The sequence below is a fragment of the Sylvia atricapilla genome, chromosome 4 (genome assembly GCF_009819655.1).
Source record: "Sylvia atricapilla isolate bSylAtr1 chromosome 4, bSylAtr1.pri, whole genome shotgun sequence".
In the NCBI taxonomy this organism is placed as follows: domain Eukaryota; kingdom Metazoa; phylum Chordata; class Aves; order Passeriformes; family Sylviidae; genus Sylvia; species Sylvia atricapilla.
The window spans coordinates 69,664,406-69,690,784 of NC_089143.1; the positions used below are offsets into that span (position 1 = coordinate 69,664,406).

The 26,379-nt window shown below is 44.9% G+C and overlaps 1 protein-coding gene across 1 annotated transcript; it reads right to left on the reverse strand.

Moving 5' to 3' along the window:
• Nucleotides 1-753: 753 nt before the first annotated feature.
• On the reverse strand, nucleotides 754-25,668 carry MOB1B (MOB kinase activator 1B). The gene is made up of 6 exons (XM_066318284.1): nucleotides 25,585-25,668; nucleotides 10,671-10,837; nucleotides 8,140-8,233; nucleotides 6,335-6,468; nucleotides 5,003-5,166; nucleotides 754-4,734 (listed from the first exon to the last, which is right to left on the reverse strand). Exons 1-6 carry the CDS (start codon nucleotides 25,596-25,598, stop codon nucleotides 4,657-4,659), a joined length of 651 nt encoding a protein of 216 aa, XP_066174381.1. The 5' UTR covers nucleotides 25,599-25,668; the 3' UTR covers nucleotides 754-4,656.
• Between the last annotated feature and the right edge of the window lie 711 nt (nucleotides 25,669-26,379).

The following is a 26,379-nucleotide window of genomic DNA, read 5'->3' on the forward strand; positions in this document are numbered from 1 at the left end:
TAGTTAGAGGGCTGTTACTGGAAATAATCAGGAAGATATTCTTAACTTTAGGAAGGAGTTCTTTGCTTTAGGCTGGAATTCTTTACTTCAAGAAGGACTTGTTCCCTTGTGAGGGTGGTGAGGCACTGGCACAGGTTGCCCAGAGAAGCTGTGGCTGCTCCTGGATCCCTGGAAGCGTCCAAGGCCAGGTTGCATGGGGCTTGGAGCAACCTGGGATAGTGGAAGGTACTCTGTCCATGGCAAGGAGTGGAACGGCCATTAAGGTTTCTTCCAGACCAAACCATTGTGGGATTCTATGAAACCATAAAACCTCTCGAACCCAAGGAGAACCATGTTAAATGGGGGAAAATCCTGACCCAAAGGAGATGGGCACCAGCAGCAAGGCAGTTGTAGCCTCAGATCTGGGAAAAAAATTGAAGTAAAAGCCAGAATTTTAACCACCTTCCCCCAAACTGCCCTCCAGCCATGTGTGTGAAGAACTTATCACGGGGCAGGGCACTTCAGAACATGGTGTGGATGGGAGGGCAGGAAATCTGGAGCCCTCCCAGCTGTTGGGGTCACAGGGGGCTCTTGGGAGAAAGAAAGGCCAAAAAAAGGCACCTATGCCGCTGGGCAGGGCCAAAAATGGAGTCTCCACCTTGTGTGTGGCACCGGGGACCCAGCGTCTCCTGGTCAGATGTTTACAATATGAGGGTGATCTATTTACAAGGAAGAGACCATTGAGGAGCAAGTCCAAGAAGGAAACAAAGACAGTCATGGTCAAACACAGCTATTTATTTTCTCTTATAAACAGCCTTCAGTTTCTTACTGGGAAAAAAAAAAAAAAAAACAACCAAGCCCTAGGATTTAAATATTCTGCCCCATCACATACAACCATCTGTATACATTATTTACAACTCTCAAACAAACATGGTGCGGATTTTCAGACATTCAACTTAATTCTGTTTTAACCAAAAGCTGTTTTCATTTAAAACTGAAATCTCCATCAGTGACTACAAACTGAAGCGGTATTGGCACAGTTAGCCCAAAGTAAGGGTTCTCTCCTTGCATTTTACACATTACATTGTGTTTTCTCCCGTTTATTTCAGGATTTTAAAGGAGGAGGGAAGGTCAGTGTCACTTTTGTAGGTTTTTTTTTTGCCTTCAAAAATGGCCTTTTACTGAAGCCTTGTTCATTTTTATTGCATCCTTCTCTCTCCCAGTGCACATCAAGGCAATGTGCCTCTACACCACACAACCACAGCATTCCCAAGTAGTCAAACAGCCATGACAACACGCGTTCGCTCCGCGACACGGCTCGGAAAATTGTCCCCAAGTTGCAAACGTACAAAAATAATGAGTATAGTTTAGTGGCTATAAAAAATTAATCTCCCCTAAAAATACAGTATTCTATGAACAATTTGGGGAATTGGTTCTTCCAACAAAATAAGGTAACTGGGTATTTTCCTAGGCTGCAAAATTAATCTGGCAAGAGGAAACAGTAAGAAAAGCAGGGAAATAAGGTTTAACACTGAAAATCACCAATGTTAGTCTCATGTTAAAGGAGAAGATATCCAGGAAAAAACGATGGACATGCATAAAACTGACAGTGGTTTTGGGAGTGAGCGACTGGAAAAGAGACAACTCCTCCCAGGAGTGAAGGAAACAACATTCGGTGTAAAAGGAAGTATTTCAGTGGGGAAAAAAAGCAAGGAATCTCTGTGCTGCAACTCCTTAAATGATCCAACTAAAAGGGGGGTTATGCAGAGTAACAGCACTGTGGCAGGCAGGAGAGGAGGAGAGGGCAGCAAGGAAAAACACAACTATCCGAAAGGATGTGTTTATAGCAAATTTTGTTTGGTGATCCAGGAGAAAGGAAGAGGGGTGACAAACAGAAAGGAACAATCTGAAAGGTAAGTTGAGTCCATAGCAGCAAATAGGTGCCCTTACCTGCTGAGGGTCAGGGACACTGAGAGAGGGCTCAGTTCCTAAGGACTGAGTAAGGACAGCGGTCCTCTCTATCTCCATGGAAAAGTAGAAGTCCAAAGTTCTACATTGCATAGCAAGCAGGAAAATAAACTGGATACTTGCAGATGGGCTGCCTGCCCCTCAAAACCTGTTTTGTCCCTTCAGCCACCTGCCCCAGAAGACCGTGGTGGTTTTGTTCCTCTTTGCACAAGTAACTTGTATCCCTGACTTGGAGAGCACATTCTGTGTCCATCCATCTGGGCACTGCCAGTGGTGGCTGAGCTCCATGGACTCGGGTCTTTGCCCCTTCTCAGCGCCAGGGAGGCGCCTTCCCCAAGTCACCACCCAAATTCCTGACAAGTCCCAATGTGCTGGTAGCAACATACCACCACAAACCATAGGAATTCAGGACCCTACCAGACTGAAGGCCTGAGGCAGCACTGGAAGCACACCCTGGGTTCAACCCCACTACCACTTCCTGCTCCTCATGACCAAAGCTGGAAGGTTTTGTCTCCGAGTGCCCATCACCCCTCCAAGTCCACAGTGGGGGCCTGGAGCAGTGCAGGGTTTGTCTCTCGGGTTTATCTGGAGGGGCAGGGGGTGTTCCCCCCTTTTCCTCCCATAAATGCACTATGTTAAAAACACATTCACTCAATCCAGGTTTCGCTGAGTGGCATTTCCACATGCCCTTACTCCGAGAGTGTAAACACACATCAACTTCTGGTCCCACAGCTTTCAGAAGCAAAACAACAATGAAAAGCTGCAAAAGAATCAGCACGGGGATCCTAAATCCCCACCACTGCAAACACATCCTCAATGATGTTATTTTCAAGTGTTGTGTTATTAAACAATGTGTTCATACAGCTGTCAGGCAAATCATGATCTCCAAGCTTTTATTACGTGCCCAGAAACTATTTGGTCTGACTTCCTACTGCCAGATATTGAATAAAAAAACCACACTATCCAGCTAGGACTCATTTTTATACTCAATACATTCCAATTCTGATTGGCTGAACTGTGGCAGATGCCTCCAGATTTCTAGAATTGGCCATTCAGAAGAAAAAAACAAGAACTAATCCCTCCTAGGGCAGAAGCATGCCAGGAACGTGAACCACTGCACTGCCATGTCCAAGCAAGTCCTCATTTCTACGCATCTATCCTTTTTCCTTCTTGCTGGTACGTGACAACAAAACAAGGAGTCACCCTGAAATTTAATGGGAGACATCACCTGTTTAGCACTTTGGAGCTTCTGCCTCGCTCACTCTGTGTCTAAACTGTGCAGTGTGAATTTGGGAGATGGGTTGCTTTTGCACTGTCGAGTGGATGCTGGCACAGGAAAACCCAGAAGATCAGGATCCCCCACCTGAACCCAGCAGCTCCAAAGTGAGTCATTTCTCTGCTCAACTGGGAACTCTGTTCCCTGCTGGCTGTGTCAATGGCCACTCACCTCTTCTGCAGGCTCCTGCACACCAGTTACGACTTTACTCAGCGTTTCTGGTCAAGCCAAGGCATGCAAAACAGAAGCTCAACTTCTCTGTCACGTACTCACCTTGGCCTCATCTGTTGCTTTTCCCAACAGCTGGAGTTCCCTGAAGATTGGCAGTGACTTTAAACGGGGGAGAACACCATCACAATAACGTAACTCCAAAGCAGCCCATGAAATTATCTCCCCTCCAAGACACATTTCCTCAAACAGCAAACAGTGGCTACCAGAGCCCCTCCTCAGAGCCAGGCTTTGCATTCCTAACATAAAAACACCTTTTCACCAGTAATTTTGCAAGCCAGGTTTTCATTATTATTATTATTACTACTACTACTACTATCCCAGTGCAATTTTTATAGGGAATATTTTCCCTAATTGTATTTGTGCAAACTACCTGTTCATTTGGCAACTGCTAGGGAAACTTCACAAGCTGGCTGACCCAACTGATGCTTTCCTGCTAAGAAAATAAAAGCAACTATGCAAAGTCCCATGGCAGCAGATATGGAACTACTTGCTAAGCACAAGGTCTGTGTAATTTTGACACCACCTTTGCTGTTCCGCTTTAGTGAGAACTTCACTTTTCTTTGTAAGAAGTAATCTAGTTTTGAAAAATTCTATATTCATCTCTACAAAAATAAGACAAGTATTTGTATTAAAAGCTGGAGATCATTGATTTCAGCAAGTTATGGCTTTTTTTTTTTTTTAGTGTAAGCATAGATACATATATTTTTAAAACAAGTTTCAGTAAGTGTCTAGGTGTTAGTACGTATTTTCTGTTTCCAGCAATGTTCAGTATTGTATGTGCTTTGCACCTCAGAAGTGAGTCTGCCAAGGCACTTAGAGAATGTAAGCAAGTCTTCCAGGGACTTCATGAGAATGGGCTACCACTGACACAACACAAGAACCCATCCACCAGCAGAGTCAATCCCCCAACCAAACACATTTCCTTTATGAACACTCAGCACCTGCTAGAAATTCCACAATGAAATAATAATAAAATAATAATAATAATTTTTAAAAAAGTATTTACCACATATCACTAACAGAGAAAATATTTCCCCTAATAAAAGCACAGAAAGTAGATCTCAGCTGTCACTGGTAACAGCACAGGAGGGTTGTGTTGTTTGTTTTTTTTTTTTTTTTTTTAAAAACCCAACAAATTAACAAAAAACAAATACCACACACTGGCTTAAAGAAACAAGTGAGTTCAAGAAGTCCTCTTCCTTTTATCTGTCCTTGGAGGTGAGTTTTTCAATCAGTTCTTGAAGTGGTGCAAGTTCTCTTCTATCAATAAGGTTGAATTCCTATAACAAGGATGAGGAGAAAGACACACATACAGAGTTTTGTGGATACAGCTCAGGTGAGAAGCCTTATTTAGCCAGCATTCATCTGGCAGTCAGCTCTCCACGCCCAAGTTTGGCCACTACAGCCTCCCCTGCCTATCTGCCACTCCCTGTGTTCCACTGCCTGAAGCTTCTTCTCCCTCTTAAAGGAAGGAAACTTAAGAAGCTGATTTTTCCCACAAGGGAAGGGGGATAATGTAGCTTTGAACAGAGAACACTGTTTCCTTACCTGAACAAAAAATATAAAGTGCTTGAAAGAAGTGTTAAGGTGTGCCTCTTCCTGCAGCTGGATCACTGGGTCAAAGTGCTGGTGGTAAATGTGAGCGTAAACTCTGAAGAGACGCTTGAGAATTGTCTTGGCCACTGACATGAAGTTCTTTGGGAATGGTACACCTGGGAAGAAGACGACAGATGGCTTATTCTTCAACTCCCAGGCCACGTTTGTCTGTTTCAAAAGCTAGTACAACCCAGATGAAATCAGCTTTAACAACAGACCTTTGTCACTGCACAGGTTTTATTAAAATTGGCTCAGAAACAGCAACCAGCTACTGGGAGCAATGAATTCCTTAGCTGCCACTTCCCCAGGCTAAAAAAAGATATGTATCAACATCTGAAAAGAAGAAACCTGTCTAGCTTCTCCTCACCTACCAGTCTCCCTAGCCAGCTTAGCTCTTCTGCAGCCTTTCCAGGTGCTCAAGGCCTGTCTGAAGGCCAGAGGCCCAGGTTCTGGATGCTCTGAGGCCAGTCAGGACCTTACCAATGCTTTCAGGCCCCACCATTAATGTTCAGCCTGCTTCAGCCTGCCCTGCACGCATGTACATTGCATTGCCTCCTCTGCCTGCTGCAGCACACGGGAAATTCATATTCAGCTGGTTGGTTTGGAGCCTCTGAATTTGTCTCTGAAGGCAAGGTTTCTCTAAAGAACCTCAATGAAAATATGTCAAAAGCCTCAGATACTATTTACAAAATTAAAGCAACTAAGAGATCTCCCGTTATCTTTTCCAAACTGTTGGATGGTCATTATTTCTCTTCTGCTTTTCTGAAAGAAGCCTCTTTCAAACATCTATTTTTCATCTTCACTTAAAAAAAAAAAAAACAAAACAAAAAACAAATTATTAACTTAAGATTAAAGTGGCAGTTCAGCTTCTTTGGAGATAAGGCCTGAAAGTTCCTCACGACACCCAAACATCTCTTTTTCAACAAAAAGCTGCTAGTTACTGGTTATAAGGGTCTGAGACCCTCTGCTTTATTTCTAAAGAAACAAGTCACTGTTCCAAGTGAATAAAACACCAGACTCAATGAACAGAACCAGTTATTTGTTACAAACAGTACTTCCTGCATCCAGAATTGTGACAGCTGTTTATCAGGAGTACTAACACATGGATCAGAGTTCAGGTATTACAACATATCTTAAAAGATAAGTGTGTTTAGATAGATAATGCAACATTCTAAACCTTCCCTACACATCAGTCACTAAGGACACACTTTAATGCTCAAGAATTGGAGTGTTCCTGTGCAAGTGTAACCCAAGTGCACTGTTCAGATGCAGTTATTCACTCACCTATTTTAGAAGGAAACAGCGTTTCATCATCCAGCTGGTCCTGGACCCAGGTCATCAGGTAATCGATGTACTTTGGTGCAGAGCACTTGATGGGTTTCTTTATGTTTGTGCCATCTGCCCAGTGGTACTCGTACCTGGGGTGAGACAACGTGGTGGCACTTAATGAATCACTCCTGATGGGCCTGCAAGGCTGCTCCTCCTGCTCCCACACCCTCCCACTGCCCTTCCTTGGAACCAAGGCCCGGGCGCTCCGTGTCACCGTCGCCTGCTCTTCGCCCAGCCTGCCCGCTGCAATCCTGCTCCATTGCTTCCTGCAGGCCTTCCCAAACTCCAGCCACGCTGCCACAGCAGCTGGCAATGCTCCGCGTCTGCAGCAGCTGCTAGCCACACACATCAGATCCCTCCAATTTAGGGAATTTCTTTACATTTGAAAATACTCTTACAAAATTTTGCATAGCTGAAAACCAAACTAGGTTAGCTCTCACCAGAGATCTCAATTTATGGCTCTTCTACAGACACAGGCAGGTTCTTAGGAATGCTGTTAAAAATGGGAACTGATATAAAGCGCCTTTCAGCTAAAAGAAGAGGCTTGAAGCAATCTGTGCTGGTGGAAGGTGTTCATGCTCATGGCATGTGGTTAGAACAAGATGAGCCTTAAGGTCCCTTCCTACTCAGACGAGTCTGGGATTCTGATTCTATGGTTAAGAAAACTTCTAGGCTACATACACAACCAGACAGAAACAAGACCTCATCAAATTCAGAATGGAACAGATATTTTGCCTGGCTTGGGGAATGCCAGTCCAGATGGTGGATAATCTTGGAAATGTATTGCTTAAAAACCCCAAACACACCTAACACGAGGAGTCTGACAATACCAGCTCCCAAGTGAACCACAGGGTTTGTATGTTACAGATCACACACGTGGTTTTATGCAAAGCTTAGCTGCATCTGATAAATCTGTCCTCTCAATTTGTGCAGCAAATTTGATTTTGTCAAAACTACTGGGAGAATATTTTCACCATGAACAAATCTGATGAGGGATTATGAAGGTGCTGCCCACAATGAGACAAAAAGCCCCCATTTTTCTAATAGCAACAAATCAGAGGGTCTGAAAGCATTTTAAAATTTTATCTAAGAACACATGCAAAAATCCCAGATACACCAAATGGAGCATGTGTTTGGATTTATGAAAAAGCAGGATTTCTCAGTACCCAGCATTGTCCAAATACCAAGATTTAAGTAGTATTCATGTAGGACAAATATCAACACTTAGCTGAGGTGCCAGGATCAGTCCAGAGCCAGAGCAAAACAACAAACTGAATTAGAGCGCAGGAAAAAGCACAAACATTGGATGTCTCAATAAAAGCATAAGCAAGAATCCAAGAAGAGCACAAGAATTCTTATCCAGACATCTACTATTTTTACATCTACAATACATCTACATTCTACATCTACAATACCTACCAAGGAAGATTTTGGTAAGCCCTAACAGCATACCTGTATATAAAAAGTTAAAACCTTCATTTAAAAAGCCCTCATTAATGTTTCAGAAAAAAGGGGAAAAAATTGATAATTTATTTACTTCCCAGGTTAAAGGAAAAAAACAAACGCCAAACAAATATAAACACAGACCAAAAAACCCAACTTTCTATTCTCCACCCTCTTAACAGAAGTTCAAATCCTTTTTTTCTTTCACATCCTTGCCACCCGACTCCGGCACTCATCTTCAGCTAGTCTCAAGTTTTTAAATGAAAAATCATCTCAAAAACTGCACCCAGCCAACAGTGTGAAAAACACACTCTTACTTTGGGCCAGCAGACATCACAGGGCAGCTCTCCTCTGTGCAGAAGTCTGTGATGGTTCCATAGAGCATATTGATCTGGTTGAAGAAGTCGACAGCTGAAAAGCATGGAAACCACCTGTTAGCACCCTGCAGCACAAGATCCCTACAGCCCAGGACTGTAAAGCACAGGTTCTGGAATGGTTTTTGGGAAAAAAACAACTTCATTGTTGTCGCTTTTTTAAGATCCATTATAAAAGAGATGCAGAATGCAACCACCAACTTTCTGGAACAGCCTCCAGCAAGAACTATTTAATTGTTCACTGCAGCAAAATCTTCAGCTGGAAGAAGAAAAAGGAAGGAGAAAGCCTAGTTATTTCCATTCCTGAAAGTTTGGTGCATTTTATTATAATCCCAAATTCTACTGGTTAAGTATGGACTCACAGAAAGATTTTCAGTGTACACTTTCCAACTCGAGAGAGCAGGTACTTGTTAGGTGACAGTGGCTTCCCTCAGGCTTTGTATTCCAAAGGCTCACCTTTCCCAAGAACATATCACACAATCCCAGACTGCTTCGGGTGGGAAGGGAATTTGAAGACCATCCAGCCCCACCCCTACCATAGGCACAGACACCTTCTGCTATCCCAGGTCGCTCCAAGCCCCAGCCAACATGCCCTTGGACACTTCCCTGGATGGGGCAGCTACAGCTTCTCTGGGGAACCTGTGCCAGGGCCTGCCCACCCTCACAGGAAAGGATTTTTTCCTAACAGCCCATCTAACCTTACTGTTATAGTTACTGGTGCAGTTAATTACTCCGAACTCTTTGAAAAGAAGGTTTTTCAATAACTAAGAGCAAGTTCTGTTGTAAGAAACTGTGGCCACTGCAATCAGTTTATAAAATCCACTTTAGCTGCATGTATCTTTCAGAGGATGAATGGTCAAGATTAGACAAACACCACTGGAGGAAGTCACAGCTATTGCTCAGCAGATGCAGGACACCAGCCCTCACTTCTCAAGTGCCCACAGGAACTGTTAATTAAGTTTCCATTCCCTGCTCCCAGCAGAAACCACAGCCCACGTTTGCTTGCAGGCAAGCATGTTCAGAAAACCCACACAGGCTCCAACAAAATGACTGATTATGGCAAGTCCCACACTTGGAAGTCTCCAAATCCACATGCACAGCAAGTCATTCCCTATGACACCAGTCAGGCTGAGAGCTGAGCTAGAAGCAGCAGGGCACAGCACGTTTGGTTCTGTACTCTCAGGGTCAAGAAGAATAAAAGCAATGATTTAAAGTCACACATTTTGTCTCCTCATGAGACCCCTGTGTGAGCAGAAGGGGCTCACCACTACCGCTGGTGCTCGGTGTGGTACAGGGAAGGGAGCACATCATCAGTTCACTCTTTAATTACACAGCTACAGTTTCATTCCAGCTAATTCAGCAGTCAAGTCATTGGGGAAGGGAAAAAACTGCTGCTATGCAGGAAAGCAGAGACGCAGAGTGAAGGAACCACCAAAAAGGAAGGATGCCAGCAATACATGAAGCATCTTTAGCAATGCTTACTCACACAAGTGGGCTGTTTTGCAATGGAGTGTAAATTAACTTTTGCAAAGGATGTTGTCAGCAATTCCAGCCTGCCCTGGAAGCAGTGGAAAGTGGAGCACCAGAGCACTGCATGACTGGTTGGGAACAGGAAGGTGAAAGCAAGTGTGACTGCTTCACTTCCCAAACATGTCAAAGAGCAAGAAGAAAAAAGGTAGAACCACAGAAACAATTAAAGGACATTTAACCCAAGCATAATTTCTACTGCAGTGCACAATCAATCCCATACCACTGGACCACATCAAGCCTGAGAGGCAAAAGATGACGAAACACCCAGACAGGGCACAGAGCTTGTGGCAGCCAAAACTGCACAGGCTACAGAGTGCAAAGGGAGAATCCATTCTTTAGGAACCGAGGGCAGAATTCATGCAGCAGGGAGAGGGAGGAGGAGGAAACAAGGTCAAGCAATCAGAAAATGCTAATTTAGGCATCATTGTTTGGCCTGAAAGCAGGGAGTTTGGACAAACAGCTTTAGAGGAAGTAAAAAGAATGACATCAGAGACTTACCAGAGCAAAGGCTCAAACCTTGGTAGGAACTAAAAGAACTAACTTTAGGAAAATTACAAACTCCATTAAAATCACAGAATTCAGGTTGGAAAAGACCTCTGAGATCAGCAAGTCCAACCTGTGGCTGATCCCCATATCTAGCTGTTCCCTGGACATCTCCAGGGATGCGGACTCCAACACCTCCAATGCTTGACAAAGTTTTCCATTAAGGACTTCTTCCTGATGTCCAGCCTGAACCCTGAAGTTGTTTCCAGTCACCCTGTCCCTGTTCCATGGGAGCAAAGCCTGGCCTCCACCAGGCTGCACCCTCCTGTCAGGAGAGTGTAGAGAGCAAGGGCTCCCAACCCCTCTTTTCTCCAGCAACAGAAAGGGACACAAAGCTGTCCTCCCACAAGTGTCAGCCCACTTTCAACACCCCCATGATGAAGAGAAGGCCAGTGACTCACTGTTAACTGCAACCCATTCATTCAAGTCTTCCCCGTCTGGAAGCATCACAGCCATCCGGAGGTTGCCGCTTCCCAGCGTGGCCTCGGCATGTTTTAACAGCTCGTACTGATGAGAGCCCTCGGGAATATTCTTCTTTGGTTTGAAGGTTTTGGAAGAGCGACTACCACTGTGAAAGAGAGAGGAAATATTTAGATACCTTTTGGAACAGGAAATAAAAAGGAAACAAGCAGACCAGTCCCAGGAAAGGACAAGATTAACATTAAATACTTCACCCACTCGCATATTTACAGATTGCACCAGAGTATTTACCAAAAATCGGGATGCTAAAGTAGCAGATATTGTGACTTTTTTTAAACCATTTTCTGACCAAATCAATTCCTTACCTAAAATTTTGTTTGGAAAAACATGGACTGGCTTAGGAAAAAAACTGTTTAGACATTTGAATTTCAAACCATGGCAGTAAGCCTGGATGGTACACGAGCCCCTAACATGTGAGAAACATTTCATGTAGAAATAAATATTGGAAGGGAAGCGTCAAATGAGTCAATATTTGTGAGTATTTTCATGTATGAGCTGAGAAAGACTTCTGTCAGAACAGGCAAACTGAGATCTGAATTCCAATGTAGTGAAACCCAGACAGCACAATTCTCATTAAAATTTTATCCAGATCTCATCTCTTTTTATAAAGACTTGGCCAATGTTTCACCATCTCTCTAAGGACCAAACAGAACATTTTATTGGTGGGGTGCAAGGGTTGTCTCTCTATTCTAGGCAGAAATCCTTTACTTAGGAAGACATTCTCCCCTGTGAGAGAGGTGAGGCCCTGGTGCAGAATGCCCTGAGATGCTGTGGCTGCTCCATCCCTGGAAGTGTCCAAGGCCATGCTGGAGGAAGCTTGGAGAAACCTGTTCTAGTGGAAGGTATCCCTGGCCATGGCAGGGGGTTGGAACGAGATGGGCTTTGAGGTCACTTCTAACACAAACCATCCTGAGATTCTGGGATTCTGTTCTATGGTCCCAGAGCCGCTCTGACTCTCTGGGGCTCCGAAGGAGCAGCAGCATCCTCCCCACAGGCCTCTGAAGTAGTCCCGGGTGTTGTGAAGAAGGGCTTGGCTGGACTTCCAGGGATGGTACACCCGCACAGCCACGTACAATCACATGGACATCCGAGCAACACCAATGCAGCCTGTTGCTAAATGTAACCGGGAGCCAGAAGGAGAAGGAAGGGAACATCCTACTCCCGTCTATTCTGTTACAGGACACTTCTAGCTGCTTCAAGTCATCTGCACCTCACCCTAAGCCAGGATACCAGACACAAATCCTGAATAATTGCCTCCCAGTGGGAGTGAGAAGCTTCTGTGGCTCAGGGAGTTGCCGTCACCTCCCACCCCGTCAGCCACCTGCATCTGGTGCCAAGCCAGACTCAAACCAGCTCTGAACAAAGAAGAAGCTGAAAAAAAAAACCCAACAAACAAAACCCCCCAAATCTCTTGACCAACTACTTTACTTAAACCCAATTATTTTCTTTTCAGGAACACAGCCACTTTAGAGGCACTTTGCCAACATGAGTGAAAATACAACCTAAAACATCTGAGGAGCAGAAGAGACTGGGATCATTATCTTTCCACATGTGTCAGTGTAAGCAGAAGGAACCCAGCATGAGCTAAACACAACCTGGGAAAAGGTTATGAAATAACTAACCCAAGCAACTGTTTGTATTTTAGCACAAAGAGTAAGCCCAACAAAGGGACGAGGGTTTGGGAATAGGGCACAAGGAATGCGTGGTGAAGCAATTCCTTTAGTAAGGAGTTTATTCCGAGAAACTCTGGGTAGGAATTCATCATACCCACCCCAGCTAGTGTGCTACCAGACAACATATCAAGTCACTTCAGATCTGCTGAATACCCTGCACAGATCCACAGTCAAGGAAGCAGAAAATGCAACATGTTGGAAAAAGTTTTAGGTAGCATTTAATCCCTGCTCCCCTCTTGCCAGAAACAGAGAGGATCTTCCCATAAACTGGCAAAGGCTGTGACAACAGAATAAACTACTACTCTAAATACACCATTCCATCTTTGCCTCCAACACTTTTCCGATCCCTGCTTCTCAAATGCAGCACAGTCACCCTAAGACAGCAGGAAACAGTCTCACACGAAAGGCAGGCAGGCAGGCACCCAAAAGGAAAAGTAATTAGGATAACTGCAGCCTGGTAGTCATCGCATGCTATGGAAATACCAGCAATTTTGGCAATAAATTATCAGAATGCCATGCATTTATGCAGTTCACTGAAGCCAGTTAACACACTCCCTGAGACACAGCTCAGGGAGAGCCTAATGCAGCCTCTCTAAGCCAAAATCTTTATAGGATGTGGTTTTTCTTAGAAAGTCTGGTTAAAAACATTGCATTAATAAGCAGTATTCCAATTACCTTACTAGTCCAGCAGCTCTCCTGTTATTTAACACAAAAAAATAAAATTGTTTTTTCCTATTATGCCAATCTGTTTCATGTGACAGATTCAAAAAGTTGTCTTCACCCCAGTCTATTTCCTCAACTCCTTGAGCAATGAGTGAAAAAAGTAACTTTAAAGAGTTCTGCCTGGAGGCCAACAATGCACATAATCATCCATGTCTGGGTCATGTGTGACATTTTATTTTCAGCTACATTCCATAATGCAGTCCTTTCTGTCGAGTTTTTTAAATGCTTTAAGATAGTAGGTAGCACCTGCTTCTTCCAGTTAAGAGTCTCTGAGCTCTCCTTCATATTAATGGAGAAGTGAGAGGGGACCGAGAAACCAATGAAGATCTCATTTCCTCTGGACATAAAAAGGTCATGAAACACAGAGCACACTGCGCCATCCCTGCTATGTGCCACAACCAATATGCAGCCCTTCAAGGAGAACTGACTTCTCAAGAAATTCCTGCAATTCCAAGAAAGCTTTGCTCCCTTCAGTCCCACATCTGACACTTCCCTGCTGTTTTTACAGGGAGCTGCAGCCCCAGCAGTGCCAGCTGCAGCCTGGGCCAGCACTAAATGAGGAACTGTGTCTGAGGCTGTGTGCGGAAGCGGGACTTGGGAGCCTCAGCAAACCCTTCCACCCGCAGGAGCCCATGCAGCCACATCACAACTCGCCTGGAAGCAAGAACACCACATTTTCTCCAAAGCTGCCATTTTAGCCACTCATCTGCTGGCAGGGGGTGGGGTTTGTGATGCACGTTCTGCAGGCTGTTCTGTCTCAGGCTGGTAAGAGGATGTTTCCAGAAGAAAGGAAAAATTTGAGTTGTTCTGCTCACCCCACACTGCCTCAACAGCTCATCTCAGCTTCAAACACAGCACTGGCAGATGTTCTGCACTCAAAGCAGCTTCAATATCCAGCCTCAGCTCTTGATAAACTTCCCAGTAACTGTTCCCAGTAGAAGCCCTTGGGCTGGCCTAGCTTAAACCTCCTCACTCCCAAACATTTGTCCACAGAGCCTTTCAGCAGAGATTTTTATCCATTTCTGCTGGAAATGGATAAAAATTCTGCAGATCACTTTACGCAAGTCTGCTGGAAAAGGATAAAAATTCTGCACATTTGGGGAACCCTGAATTAAATCAGATAAGTTCAGGCTTCTTAACCATAAAAGCTAACCTTCCCAGCTTGTTCTCACCACAGAACTAACCTCAGGCTCTCAACTGCTGTGCAGCAGCAGCATTTTCAGCATAGCCCTGCCACCTATGTTCCTCTAACTGCTCCACTATGCTGAGGCCCCCTTCTTTAGGGTAAAGAGTGAGTGACTAACTCCTGCAAGTACAGCTGTACCACTCAGTGTCTCCCCAAAGCCATCACCACCATGACCAGGCTGAAATAAGCCCTTCAAAATATTTGGAAAAGCTCAAGGGAGTCTCAAAAAGCCGAACTCAAGACCAGTCACAGAACATTTATGCGGGGCATGGAAACGTTTCCTATTTTAACTCCTGCTTCTTCACCTTCAAAGACCTTTACAAGCATTAATTAATCCTCACAATGTATCTTTGAAGTAGAGATCATTAGGGTCTCATTACACAGGGAAACTGAGGCAGCAACTCACTGCCACAGGCCAAGGAGTGAGTTTATCAGAGAAGTCCCCAAGTTTTAGCTCTGCACTTTTGTCTCCTTTCTCCAGCTGCGCCTCTTTTTAAACCCAGAAACACTCTAAGACAAGACCCAAATTCCAGAAAAGCAAACATTTCCAGCCTTTAAACAATACAGGCCTTCAAATGATAACATCCTGCTAAGAATAGAAACATCAGAGTAAGATTGGTTTGTTTCCACCAGCCAACAGGTCAATGTAGAAATTAAACTAAAAGCTCAAGCTATTTTTGACAATGAAATCAATAGCTGCAGCCTTTAAACACATTTTCCCTGTCACAATCACAGCATCAAAAGGACAGCAGGTAAAATTAAGCTGAACATGTTCAAAATCTGCACTAATGATACTGAACTTGAGCATTTCTGTTTATAAAAAGGAACAACCACCACATTTCTGTTCTGAAAAGAGTGTGAGAGCAAAGCATTGCTTCCTTCAGTTCTTTACAGCACCAAAAAGTCAACTTTTTCCAATCCAATTCTCATTCACTGCAGTAAGCCTGTCTCAGTCCAGTCACTTGAATCTGCAGGTAACAAAAGCACGACAAGAATTCCGGATGCATTCCATGCAGCAGCTCTGGGAAGCAGTTAGGAGCTGCCAACTCCTTATACAACACAGTTGCTCTCCCAGAGGGTAAGGCAATAGCTTGAAAGCAATTCCAGGCCTAGAGCTTTTGTTCTGGTTTAAGTAGGAATCAGTGGCACTAACTTGAAAAATTTCCCCAGACACATGGTCATTCCTATAGAGTACATGGTGTTGATTGTATACTAGTACACCACAGAGTAACTTCAATTCTCTGTAGGCTTTTGAACCTGAAGATGCTTCTCAAGGGGGTACGGTATTTCCTTCCACTGAAGTAATGACAGGGAAATCAGTGTTTCTATGAGGTTTTTCATTCTCTACCCATCAAGGTGGGGACTGAAGTCTGGCTTCCCCTTCTATGAAAAAGTTCCCTACAGATGGCAGATGAAAAAGGCACAATCTCATTAACAGCCCTTAAAAAAACATGGGTCCCATTACACACAAGACTCTACACATTATCAGATGTTTATCAGATGACTCACATCCACGAAAGAGAAAGTTATTTAAGGTGGCATAAGGAACAGTTTTGCTTTTGCTTGCCTCAGCCACCACCCCTGAGTGTCAAGGGCAACATAACCCGTACACACTCACATTCTTAAAATGCACTTTTTTCTGCTAAACATACCCAGAGTTAGCGACTTCAAGCCAGTGTGGGATTGGTCCAGCACAACTCTTACAAGCACCAGAACACAAAGGTTTCCTTCAGGGAAACCTTTGCTGGCTGAGCTCTGAGCAGGAGACAAGTGTCCTGTGTTTGGGGAACGGTCACTTCCCTGTGCCCTCACTCTCCCTGCAGTGGCACACAGTGCCAAATCCACAAGATGCTAGGTGGCCACAGCCTGTTTTCCAGCCAAGCCAGGCACCTACACTTCCCTCTGCCTGTTTTCCTGTCTGCAGGCTGAGAAAGCGCTTGTAAACAAGCGGGAGGTGTTATGCTACAGCACTCACGCCTGCTACAACTCCACCCAGTGGTGTTCCTGCTGTTTACCCCCTTAGATGCAAACCCTTCTCCCACGTAATCACAATTCCCAGTGCAAGGAACAACCAAGTGTCCAGAGTCCCATCCCATGACTGGGAAATCATCATCAGTTTGCTATGCTTACAACCAAAATAAATTCCCTTGTTTCATTTATAACACATTCACTTAATACACTTTCATCTCTTGAAAAATCCTCAAAATAAACAAAGCAAGTCACAGTTGCCCTCACTGGATACTACCAGAGCCCTGTCTGTGCACTCCAAACACAATTAACTACTCCCAAGGCAGCCAATGGTTGCAGATGTGACTCAACCCCTCCTGCCCTGTTCCCTGCAGGAATAACAGAGGGGCAGGCCAGAGCCATGAACAGAAGTATCTAGCAGAATCCATCACAGAAAAGCTTGGATCAAAGTTTTCCAGGCAATCGTGCCCTCCTGATTTGTAGACAGGCAGGCAGACACGAGGATACAGCACAGGAACCAGAACACATCTGGGGCACAAAACCCACAGCCCCCCCAAAGGCTCACTGAGTGTGTTTTATCGATGTCACTGCACTGCCACTCCCAAGTGTCCCACAGACTTTTTTCGGAGAGCTTTAAGACCACCAAACTTGAAACACATTTTCAGTGCTATTAGCAACAAAGAAGTTTGCAGCAGAGACCCAAGTACCTCCACATGTTCTCCTCTTCCCGACATCTATGTGAAATCCTGTGGCACGAGAGGAATCAAGATTATCCCAAATATTTTGTTTCACACTCCCAGGAATCCACTGACTACCTTGAGGCAAACACAATACCGTCTTTACCCACATAATTTCAAGCTTACTACAGACAGACTTTTTTATTTTTAAAAAAGGTGAGCACTAGTCTTGGCTGTTCTGTTGTGTCCTTTCACTCAGACTGAGGTTCATAATCTATTTCAGTATTAACATTTACTGTGGACATACACACACACCCTCCTCATGGAATGGTAAAAAATAATCCAAACTAGATTTATTTATTCTAATATCTTAATATTCACTTCGTACTTGTTTAAAAGAGTGGGCGACTGGAGCTTTGAAGAAGGTAAATATGAAGTACTCCTTTTCCAACTGCGTTGTTTTTTCCTGCAAGATGGAGTTCACTGTTTTGAACATTCAGTCCCTAATTAAGCTCCCTGCAAGCTGAACAGCACCATCTCCTCACTAATCTTTCCCTCTTTTTTTGAGGATCTCTTATTTCTGTCAATTAGCATCAGCTCACTCAAAAGGGAGGGTACAGCATGAACTCCAACTCAAGTCAGAACTTCACCCAGTAATATTTCCAAGTTTAGTTTCTGAAAAGGTTCAAACCCCTTTACTGCAGGAACATACCTAATACACCACCCAGTGGACACAACCACACTTTTTTTTTTTTTAAACCTACCCCACCCCATATATAAAACTGAGCAATTAATAAAAGAAATACAAGGAAATATGTAAAGCTCCAAGTCTGGGTTGCTCCTTTCAGTGACACACTGCCTGGTGTTCCAAGAAAGGACCCTGGAAGGGTTCACAAAAAAGGAATGTTTACTAAACCACTTATGTAGGCATGAAGGAGCTCAAGATGTTTCCCCAAGTAACTGAGAATATCCTGGAGAGTTCCAGCCTGCCTGAGGCAGCCTCACATGCTGCCAGTCCCTTGAAGCATCCTCTGGCTCCTGGGGCAGTAGGCAAAGGGGGAGCATGCCCAAGAAATACAGCAGAGGTGATGGATGAGCAGTGTTTGCCTACCTGTGATTCCTTTACTCCAGCACTTCTTCCACGTGATAAACAGGGAACAGTGTCCCACACAAAAGGTGCCCGCTGCTTTCCACAGCAAACTGCTCCTCCTGCCTAGCAGATTTCCTTTATATTCAGATGAATTATCTGTCTGTCCATGACTAATGCCCTCTGCATCCCAAGCTGCTGCTAACCTGTCACACCCCGTAAATACTTTTAGAAGTAAGAAGCAGAGCTTTGCAGAAAACCATCTACAACCCACTGAGAGTGATAAATTGCAGTAATAAAAGCTTGGCTCTAGCATCAAATTAGATCCTTACTTGTACACCAAATATAGTGCTTGGAGAACATGCCTCAGAACATGGATGGCTTCCCAAAATGCTGATCAGTGCTTTTGAAAACTGATGCTTAATGAATGACTAAAGCAAATCTAGTCATACAACCTAAGATATTGCATCAGGGCTATTCCAAAGGAAGGAAAAAAGCTTAACAGAAGAATTTAAGACAGTCTTCAGTCCTTTTAAACACAATAAAAAGAGCCATGTGCTTAGGGAATAGGCAGTTGAAGGAGAAATTTAACTAAATTTTCATGCGGAAAGAGTCACTTTAGCATTTTCTAAGAGGCTGCCCTTTACTGTAACCCACACTCAAAACAGGCTGAGGATAGGAACATGGCAAAGGACAAATACTCGGCATCTTCCCAACAGAAAACCTCAAACAGAGATGGAAGATTACACTTACATTTGAATTAAAAGGCAAAATGGGGTCTGGATCCAGGAACTAACAATAATTAGAGTCAAAAAATGACACAGAGAACAGCAGGAAGAAGGAATGGACAGGAGGCAGCAATGAATAAACTAACAGCTTGCCAAAAATACACTGCATTATCTCACCCCCAAGTATTTCTCACACAACCCCCACATTTAATAAAACCCGTGCCATGTACGTGCCATGTGTAACTATCTTCAGGAAAATTTGCTTATCTCTTCCAAAGTATCTCATCAGGAAAACCCACAGGTCTGAAGCATCTGAGAGGGAATAACTGCTCCTACGTAGACAGGAGCACATTTCTTTTGAAATTATTTATGCTTAAGCATTTGACAGTTGAGCCCAAAAGTCAGTTTAACTGTTCTATGAATTAAAATATTCAGACGTTTTCCTCTTTTATTTTTTCCACTCTCATTGCAGCAAGAAATTTTAAGAAGAGCTGTCAATCACAAAAGTTAATGACAGGACATCAGAGAAGCTGTTTTTCCTAAAAGGTATGCCTCAGCATTTGAAAAAGCAATATTTTGCAGTGATAAAGTAACAAAGTAATGCCATTTTGATTCCTGGCTCCAGAACATTGAGCAAGTCCCTAAAACAATCCATTCAAGCAAAACCAGGACTGTGCTACTGAAGTTACAAAAAACACAATTAAAATACCAGCTACTGAAATGAAATATAGTTTTTTCATTAAGGACAAAATAGAGAACCCATCAAATTATTATTAGGGTTGAAATTATTTCTGTATCAAAACTCAGTTGTCTCAATTTTTAGCAAAAGATGAATTTACCAAAGCTTACCTAAGCTGATTTGTTCAGTTTGTCACAAAGAAAGGAATTAGACTTGTGATAAAGACAACAAATCCAGGCATTATGAGTCCTTATCTGCAAGATGTTCTCCTTCAACTGAGGAAGGGATTAAGATTTTGTACGTCAGTATCTCAAGGACACAAGCAATTAACTCCAGAGGCAAGTGACCACACTGGAAGATGAAGCGGTGCAAGGACAGACTACAACAAAAAAACCCCCAAGTAAACCTCAACTGAAACTCAAGTGAAACATGGGCTGAATCTCTTCAGGTATGTAAAAATACCAAAAAGAATGGATTCCTGCTAAGGATCAACTGTGAACTGGAGAAGGAAGAGAAAACAGTGTAAACAAGGTAGAAGAGTCCTCACACACCAGAAAAAAGCCAGAAGTGAAGCTGGGACAAGAAGCTGAGGTCACAGTTGGATTTCAGCGGGAAAAAGACACAAGTAGAATGAGAGAATTCACTTCCATGGACGGCTTTTAAAAGTATTAAAATACATTTGCAAGGCAAAAACTTCTGTTACCTTCGTGAATTCTCAGGGTGGGACTGGAACACAAAATTACCATCTGCTCCTCATGAACTGACTGACTGCTGACTCACTACGGATTTGAAATGGGAAGCGAAGCCTTGAATCAGAGATGCCTGAGACGCACCACGCTTTTTATCTAAGCTCACTAAGAAATTAGAAGTTATTTCAAACTTACTCTCCAGGAACCAATTTAAAGCTGCATTGATACATGCAAATCCTCAGCTCTCATTCCCTTCTTTCACATCCCCTCCTCAAAATATTGACCCAGGCAGCGGTGCCCTGGGAAATCTGTATACAGAGATGACAAAGCAAAGCACTGGATCCTCACAATCCCACATCATGAAACATAAAGGCTAGAGAAATTTTTCCAAGTCTGTGAAAAGTCGTAGTTATACTCAGTTCTAGCTGAAAACAGATTTTGTAGCAGCTGAATTTATAACCCACAATCTCGTGTAATACACAAAAGGAGAAAAAGAAACCCAAAAAAGAACAAAAGCCAAAGAGCAAGTTCATTGTAGCTCAACTCCAACAGGAAATGGCTTAGTTTACAAATGCTGAAAGCATCGCAAAGCACATCCCGTGGTTTAGGCTGATTTGTGGGTCAGAGGCTTATTGATACCTCTGGCAGCCAGATCTGCCTTATTGCTTACGAGGGAAGACTTAAAGTAGCCAAATTTAGTGTCGTTATTTACCTCTCTAAGAAAAACAAGCAGCTTCATTCTGTCAGCCTCTTGCCACCCACCACCTGGCGGACAAATACTTCTAATATTTCATCCTTTTTCACACAAGGTAAAAAAGACTGTGTATATCTCAGGACAGCACGAGATGAAACTATGACTCCATGGCTGTTGCCACGAAGAGGCCCTAAATCTAAAGCCCTGTCTGAAAAGTAAAAGGTGACAAAGGCATTTAATAAAGACAAAAATCCCAGCCACTCTCCAGCACATAAATCACTCCCCAAACTGATCCCTGTTCCACCACTCCTCCCTGCAATTAGCTAATGGCATTGGCTCACTTATGCTGCAAACACAAAGAGGGAAGGACAAACAAGGGAAAATAATCGTGGTATAAAAACAAACAATTAGGAAGCAATTAAGATCGGACATCACTGGATGGAGTAAACACAACTTTTACACTGAACAATGCCTTTCTTCCTATGCTTTTTTTTTCTATTCCAAATGAACATTCCTATCTCAGTAGGAGCAATCTAACAACATTTAGAAACGACAATCACTTACTTCACCTACTACATGTTCCCAAAACACAGGAGTAGGGGCAAACGTTGTTTTTCCAACTTGCCAGGCCAAGTGCAAGACATCTAACAGCCTGAACTGGTCTGCGCAGCTCTGTGACTCCGAGGCAGACTCATTCTTGCAGAAATAAAAGCTAGGCAGCAGCTTCCTAGCTCTCTACCTCCAACCTCACCGATAAGGCTGCAGCACTCCATTATCTGACACCCTAAACACCATGTTTTACTTTGCTTTAAGTTCATTGTCAGAGCTGATTCCATTTAAACCCCATGGCTACGGAATACTTCTGCTTTCCTCAAAACTCAAAATTACTCAATAACTCAAAGTTACCAAGGCTTAAAAAAAAAAATTCTTTGGAAAGCTGGTAATAGCTTTACAGTTCTCTCTCCAATTTACTTGTGGGAAAACTCAAGACACTTCTCAATCCCAGTACTTGAAAAACCCAAAACCCAGGAACTAGACACATCACTAACGGTACCAGTCAAGCAGCTGATTTTATGTTAACACATTCCTTGTGAAGAGCTCCTGCCCCAGTCCCACAGTAGCTTTATGCACCTCAAGCTAAAACTGAAGTAAACAAATACATTGAAACACAGGGGAAAATATCTGGATGTTCGCTGTATTTCCCATTTCTAACAGTCTGCAAATGCCTACATGCTGATTTTTTCCATGAGCAAATTCCAGTTTAGGAGTCCTTACTGGTCCTCTGTGGGAGTCCTTGATCAAGAGGAGATAAATACATCTCCAAAAGTATGGAAGGAGCACTCACAAAGCACTCAGCTGCTACACTGCCCACGTTATGAAGGGAATTCCTTGGACAAGGAGCAGCAACTCAACACCTTCAGAGGCTGAGGAAGGGACAAAAACAAACAGCCCTGATATTCTCCAAGAGCAGGAGCAGCCTGAGGAACTGAGAAGGCCACATTGCTTGTCCATCTGGAAACAAACCCATCAGCTCCAATTTTGGGATTAATCTGCAAGAAATGTAAGGGGAAAAAAAAAAAGTAATGCCTCACTACGCCTTCTGCACATATATTTACACACAGAGCATGATACCAATTAAAAAAAAATAAAACAACAAACCATACGGAGCATCAGAAGCAGCTGCCAGGCTCCACTGGGCTGTAGAACAAGGCAGAGAAGGAAGAGCACATCTTACGCCATTTTGGTTTACAAGTTAACTTGGCCTTCACTCACCAACATATGTGACCCCAACAACAGCCACTCACCCCCGCTCACCTCCAGCAGCTCCTTATCCTTCCAAGACTGATCAGGCAACAACTACTTACATCAACCTCTTTTTTAAAAAACCCTGTGCTGGAATCTTCGGAGAGGGATTCACTAGTCCAAAGAAATGAGTTCTGTGGGGTTTTTTTTAAAGAAAAGACAATTTCAAAACTTCAGTAATAAATCTGAATCTTTTCCTTTTATAAATAAATGGTTTTCCTCTAACTTCCTTTTTATGTAAGTCTTGCCAGAAGAGGATAACACAAGCATGTTACCATCTGGCACGCCCACCAGAACTATCTTTAATTTTTTTCCTTGGAGATGTAAGCTAAAGTACCTGCAACTACGCTGTTATTTCCTTTTAAAGAGAACTTACCAAGCAGTGTTCTTTTGGAACTGGAGATATTTTCTAGTCCAATTCCCATTCTTAAATCACTTTTAAACACTCAGGATAACCTATTCAACCATTAGAGCGGTTTATAAAGTCTTCTCAGAAAGGAAGAAATGGATCAAAAAAAAACCACGGCACTGAAAATAACAACTGCTGTCAAAACCGAGTTTTATTAATTCAGTGACTCGCCTCACAAGACAGTCTTTTTATAGTGTTCCACATAAGCAGAGAAGACAATGGTTCCCCTTGATTTTATTTTCTTCCCTATGTAATTGGCCCTAGCAACAGGGAAGAATAGCCACAAATTTGTCAGTGGACAAGGCCTGCGCAAGGGGGGCCCTACACGCGCGGAGTTATCCAAGCACAATCCCCCTGTTATTTGACAACAAGCAAGCCTTCGGGAGAACACAGCTTTTGGCACCGTGCTGGGTGTCAGACTGACAAGCTGCAGCCCAGGCCCTGACGATAAACCTGCACGACAGGTTCGCTGCCACACAGGAAACATTCCCGCTGCACAAGGACAATCCAATTCACAGTGAGCTCCAAACTGTGAGTTAGCTCACTGAAGGACAGCAGTGTCACTGAGGAGGGACAACAGCACAGACAAACACCACTGGCACCTCCACACCAGCGCAGCAAACAAAGGGGTGAAAAAATACTATCAAAGTTGCAAGTACCATGCAAACGTGGGAGGTTTGCAGCTCAAAATGCAAGTTGGTATTATTAAACCTGCAGACGTCCACGCACTATCCTGGAATAGCTCTTATCAAGCCAAAATTCAGGTCTAGCAAAAGGTGATGCTAACTTTCTGGACCCCTAAAAAAATAAGCCAACCAACCAAAAAAAGCCACCAAAACTCCATGACAGCAACACTGAAAGTTTCTCTGGTCGCCTTGAGGCCCAGCAGGCATATTTTCTTTCTTTTTTTTTTTTTTTTTCTTAAACATTCCTAGACTGCAGATCAGCAAATTAGGTGCCATCTACAGCACTCTGCCAACAACAGCTGAGACAGCTCTGCCAACATTTCTAGATTTACTATGCGCTAACTCCAGTTTCCATTTCTACATTTCACCCAGAAAGATCACTAGGAACAAATGAGGTGGGGGCAAAAGTTTGCTTTCCTAGGTTTCAGAAGAGTCTGGAAAAAGGAACATGCATCTCATTACTGCCTGTGACAGAGGGTGGAAGGTTTCATGCTTTTCCATTCCCAGTTCGCCAAATGCCACGGTGAGGGAGGCTCTCTAATTCGCAAACCAGACTCCCAGGACGCTCGAAATCCTGTCCCCCCTTCTCCACCGTGGCAGCTGAGAATTACGAAGGAGGGGACAGCTGGGCTTCTCATTAGGAGCACCGCGCCTCCATCCACGGACAATCGTCTGCACCCACCTCTCGTTCGCAGCTGAGAGGTGCCTTTCAGAATCCCTCCGGGGGCACGACAGGCCAGAGGGTCGGGTACGGCAGAGTGAAAAGACAAATACCAAGAGAGGGACTGAGGAGGAAGCCAGCGCCAGGGTTATTTGTCTCCATGAGAACACAACTTACTAGAACACTCCAGCTCTGAGATAAAGTCTCTTCTCTAAGCCCAGGCCACGTTTACATCTGCTGGTTATCAATGTAAGCCACGAACAGCTGTCAGATATTCCGGCTGCACTGGAGTGTGCGGGAACAAGGCCCTAATGGAGCTTGGCTCTTCCAAGGGTGTCTTTTTCAGCTGCCTTGATGCCCTAGAGCGCATCTTCGCCTTAACTAATAGGTCACTGAACCGGTTTATGTTAATTGTTACAAGTACCTCGTCTTTGTTTCCAAGGGGAGGGACCGAAGTTCATTCGGTTCTTGCCCACGAAGCAAAATTTCAAAAAGGGGGCTTTCTGCGCGCACCTGAATCGCCACCGACACCCGTGGGAGCTTTTACCTGCCGCAGTAAAGCCCGGGCAGGTCCTTAGCGGGACTCCCGCCGCCGGAGAGCCCCACCTGCCCTATCACCTTCACCGGGGTTCACTTCCACGCGCCAGCTCCTAACTCAGCCGGCGGCATACAACTCCACGGCACCAACCTCTGCCCACCAGAAAGGAGAAACCCGCATGAAAATATCATAAAAGCTCGGGGAGACCCCTCGCGTGGGTGTTTTTGACCCCGACCCGCTCTCGCCTACCCAGCGACACCCCTTCGCAGAGCAGCACGGCGCCCACCGGGGAGGTCCCCAGGGCTGGTGACCCGTGTCTGTTTCCAAACTCGTATCCGTGAGGGGAAGTCCGGCTCGCTCGCCCGCCCTCCAAACGCCCTCACGGCGCAGCGGCGGCGGCCTCGCCGCTCCTTGCAGGCGGAGCGGAGCGGCTGCTCCCGGGCCCGTCGGGGGTCCGGGGCACAAAGGGAGAGAGCGGGGAGCGGACAGCGCACAGACCAGGCGCCAGGCCGGCGGGGAAGCGGCGGGCGGCGGCCGCGGCCGCTCGGCGGGCTGTGCTGCCCTGCCCTGCCCTGCCCGGCGGGACGGCGCAGAGCAAGACGAAAAGACCCCCCCGCACCCCGCAGGTACTCACAACAAGAAGCTCATGGCGATGGCGGCGGAGCGGGACCAGCGGCTGCCTAGACTCAGCGCGGCTCGGCTCCCAATGGCAGCGGCGGCGGAGGGCGGGAGGGTGCGGGGAGAGCGCCGCGGGGCGGGGACACGGCCGCCCGGCCGCCATCGCCCCCAGCGGCCTCCGCGCCGCCGCCTCATGCCTCACAGCTGCGGGGCTCCGCCACCTCCGAGCTCCTGTCACGGCCGTGGGGCTCCCCCTCAGAAGTCCTTTCATGGCCCCTGGCACGGCCATCCCACTTGGGCGCCCCCTCACAGCCATCCCGCCGCGCCGGCCCCTCAGAGACGCCTGTATGAGTGCCCCCAGACACCTCCATGGAAAAGGGGATCTCCTGCCCCTCCAGAGCTCCCTTTCTCTTCAGAGACCACCATGAACCGCACCCCCCGACAGTTCACTGGAAACGGGCACCCCCTGACCCTCCAGAGCCCCTTCTTTTCAGCCGTCAGGACAAGGGGAACAGGTACCAGCCTACAGGTCACCACCACCGCTACCAGAAAAAGAAGAGAATGGTATTAACGGCGTTGCTGCCCTCCTCACTGAACTCTTTTTTAGCGAAATGTGACAAAAGGGATTCTAATAGTTCTTAATATTTGTTTTGTCAGCAATTTCTGACTGGGCTGGTGGGGGCAGGCGGTGAGCAAAGGAGGGGCACTCCTCAGGTGACATTATGGGCAGCTGAAGTAAAAAAAGCTGAGGTAAAAAAAAAAGGCAGTTTTTTTAATAAACCCTTGACAGGCAGATTTAGTTACATCCCAG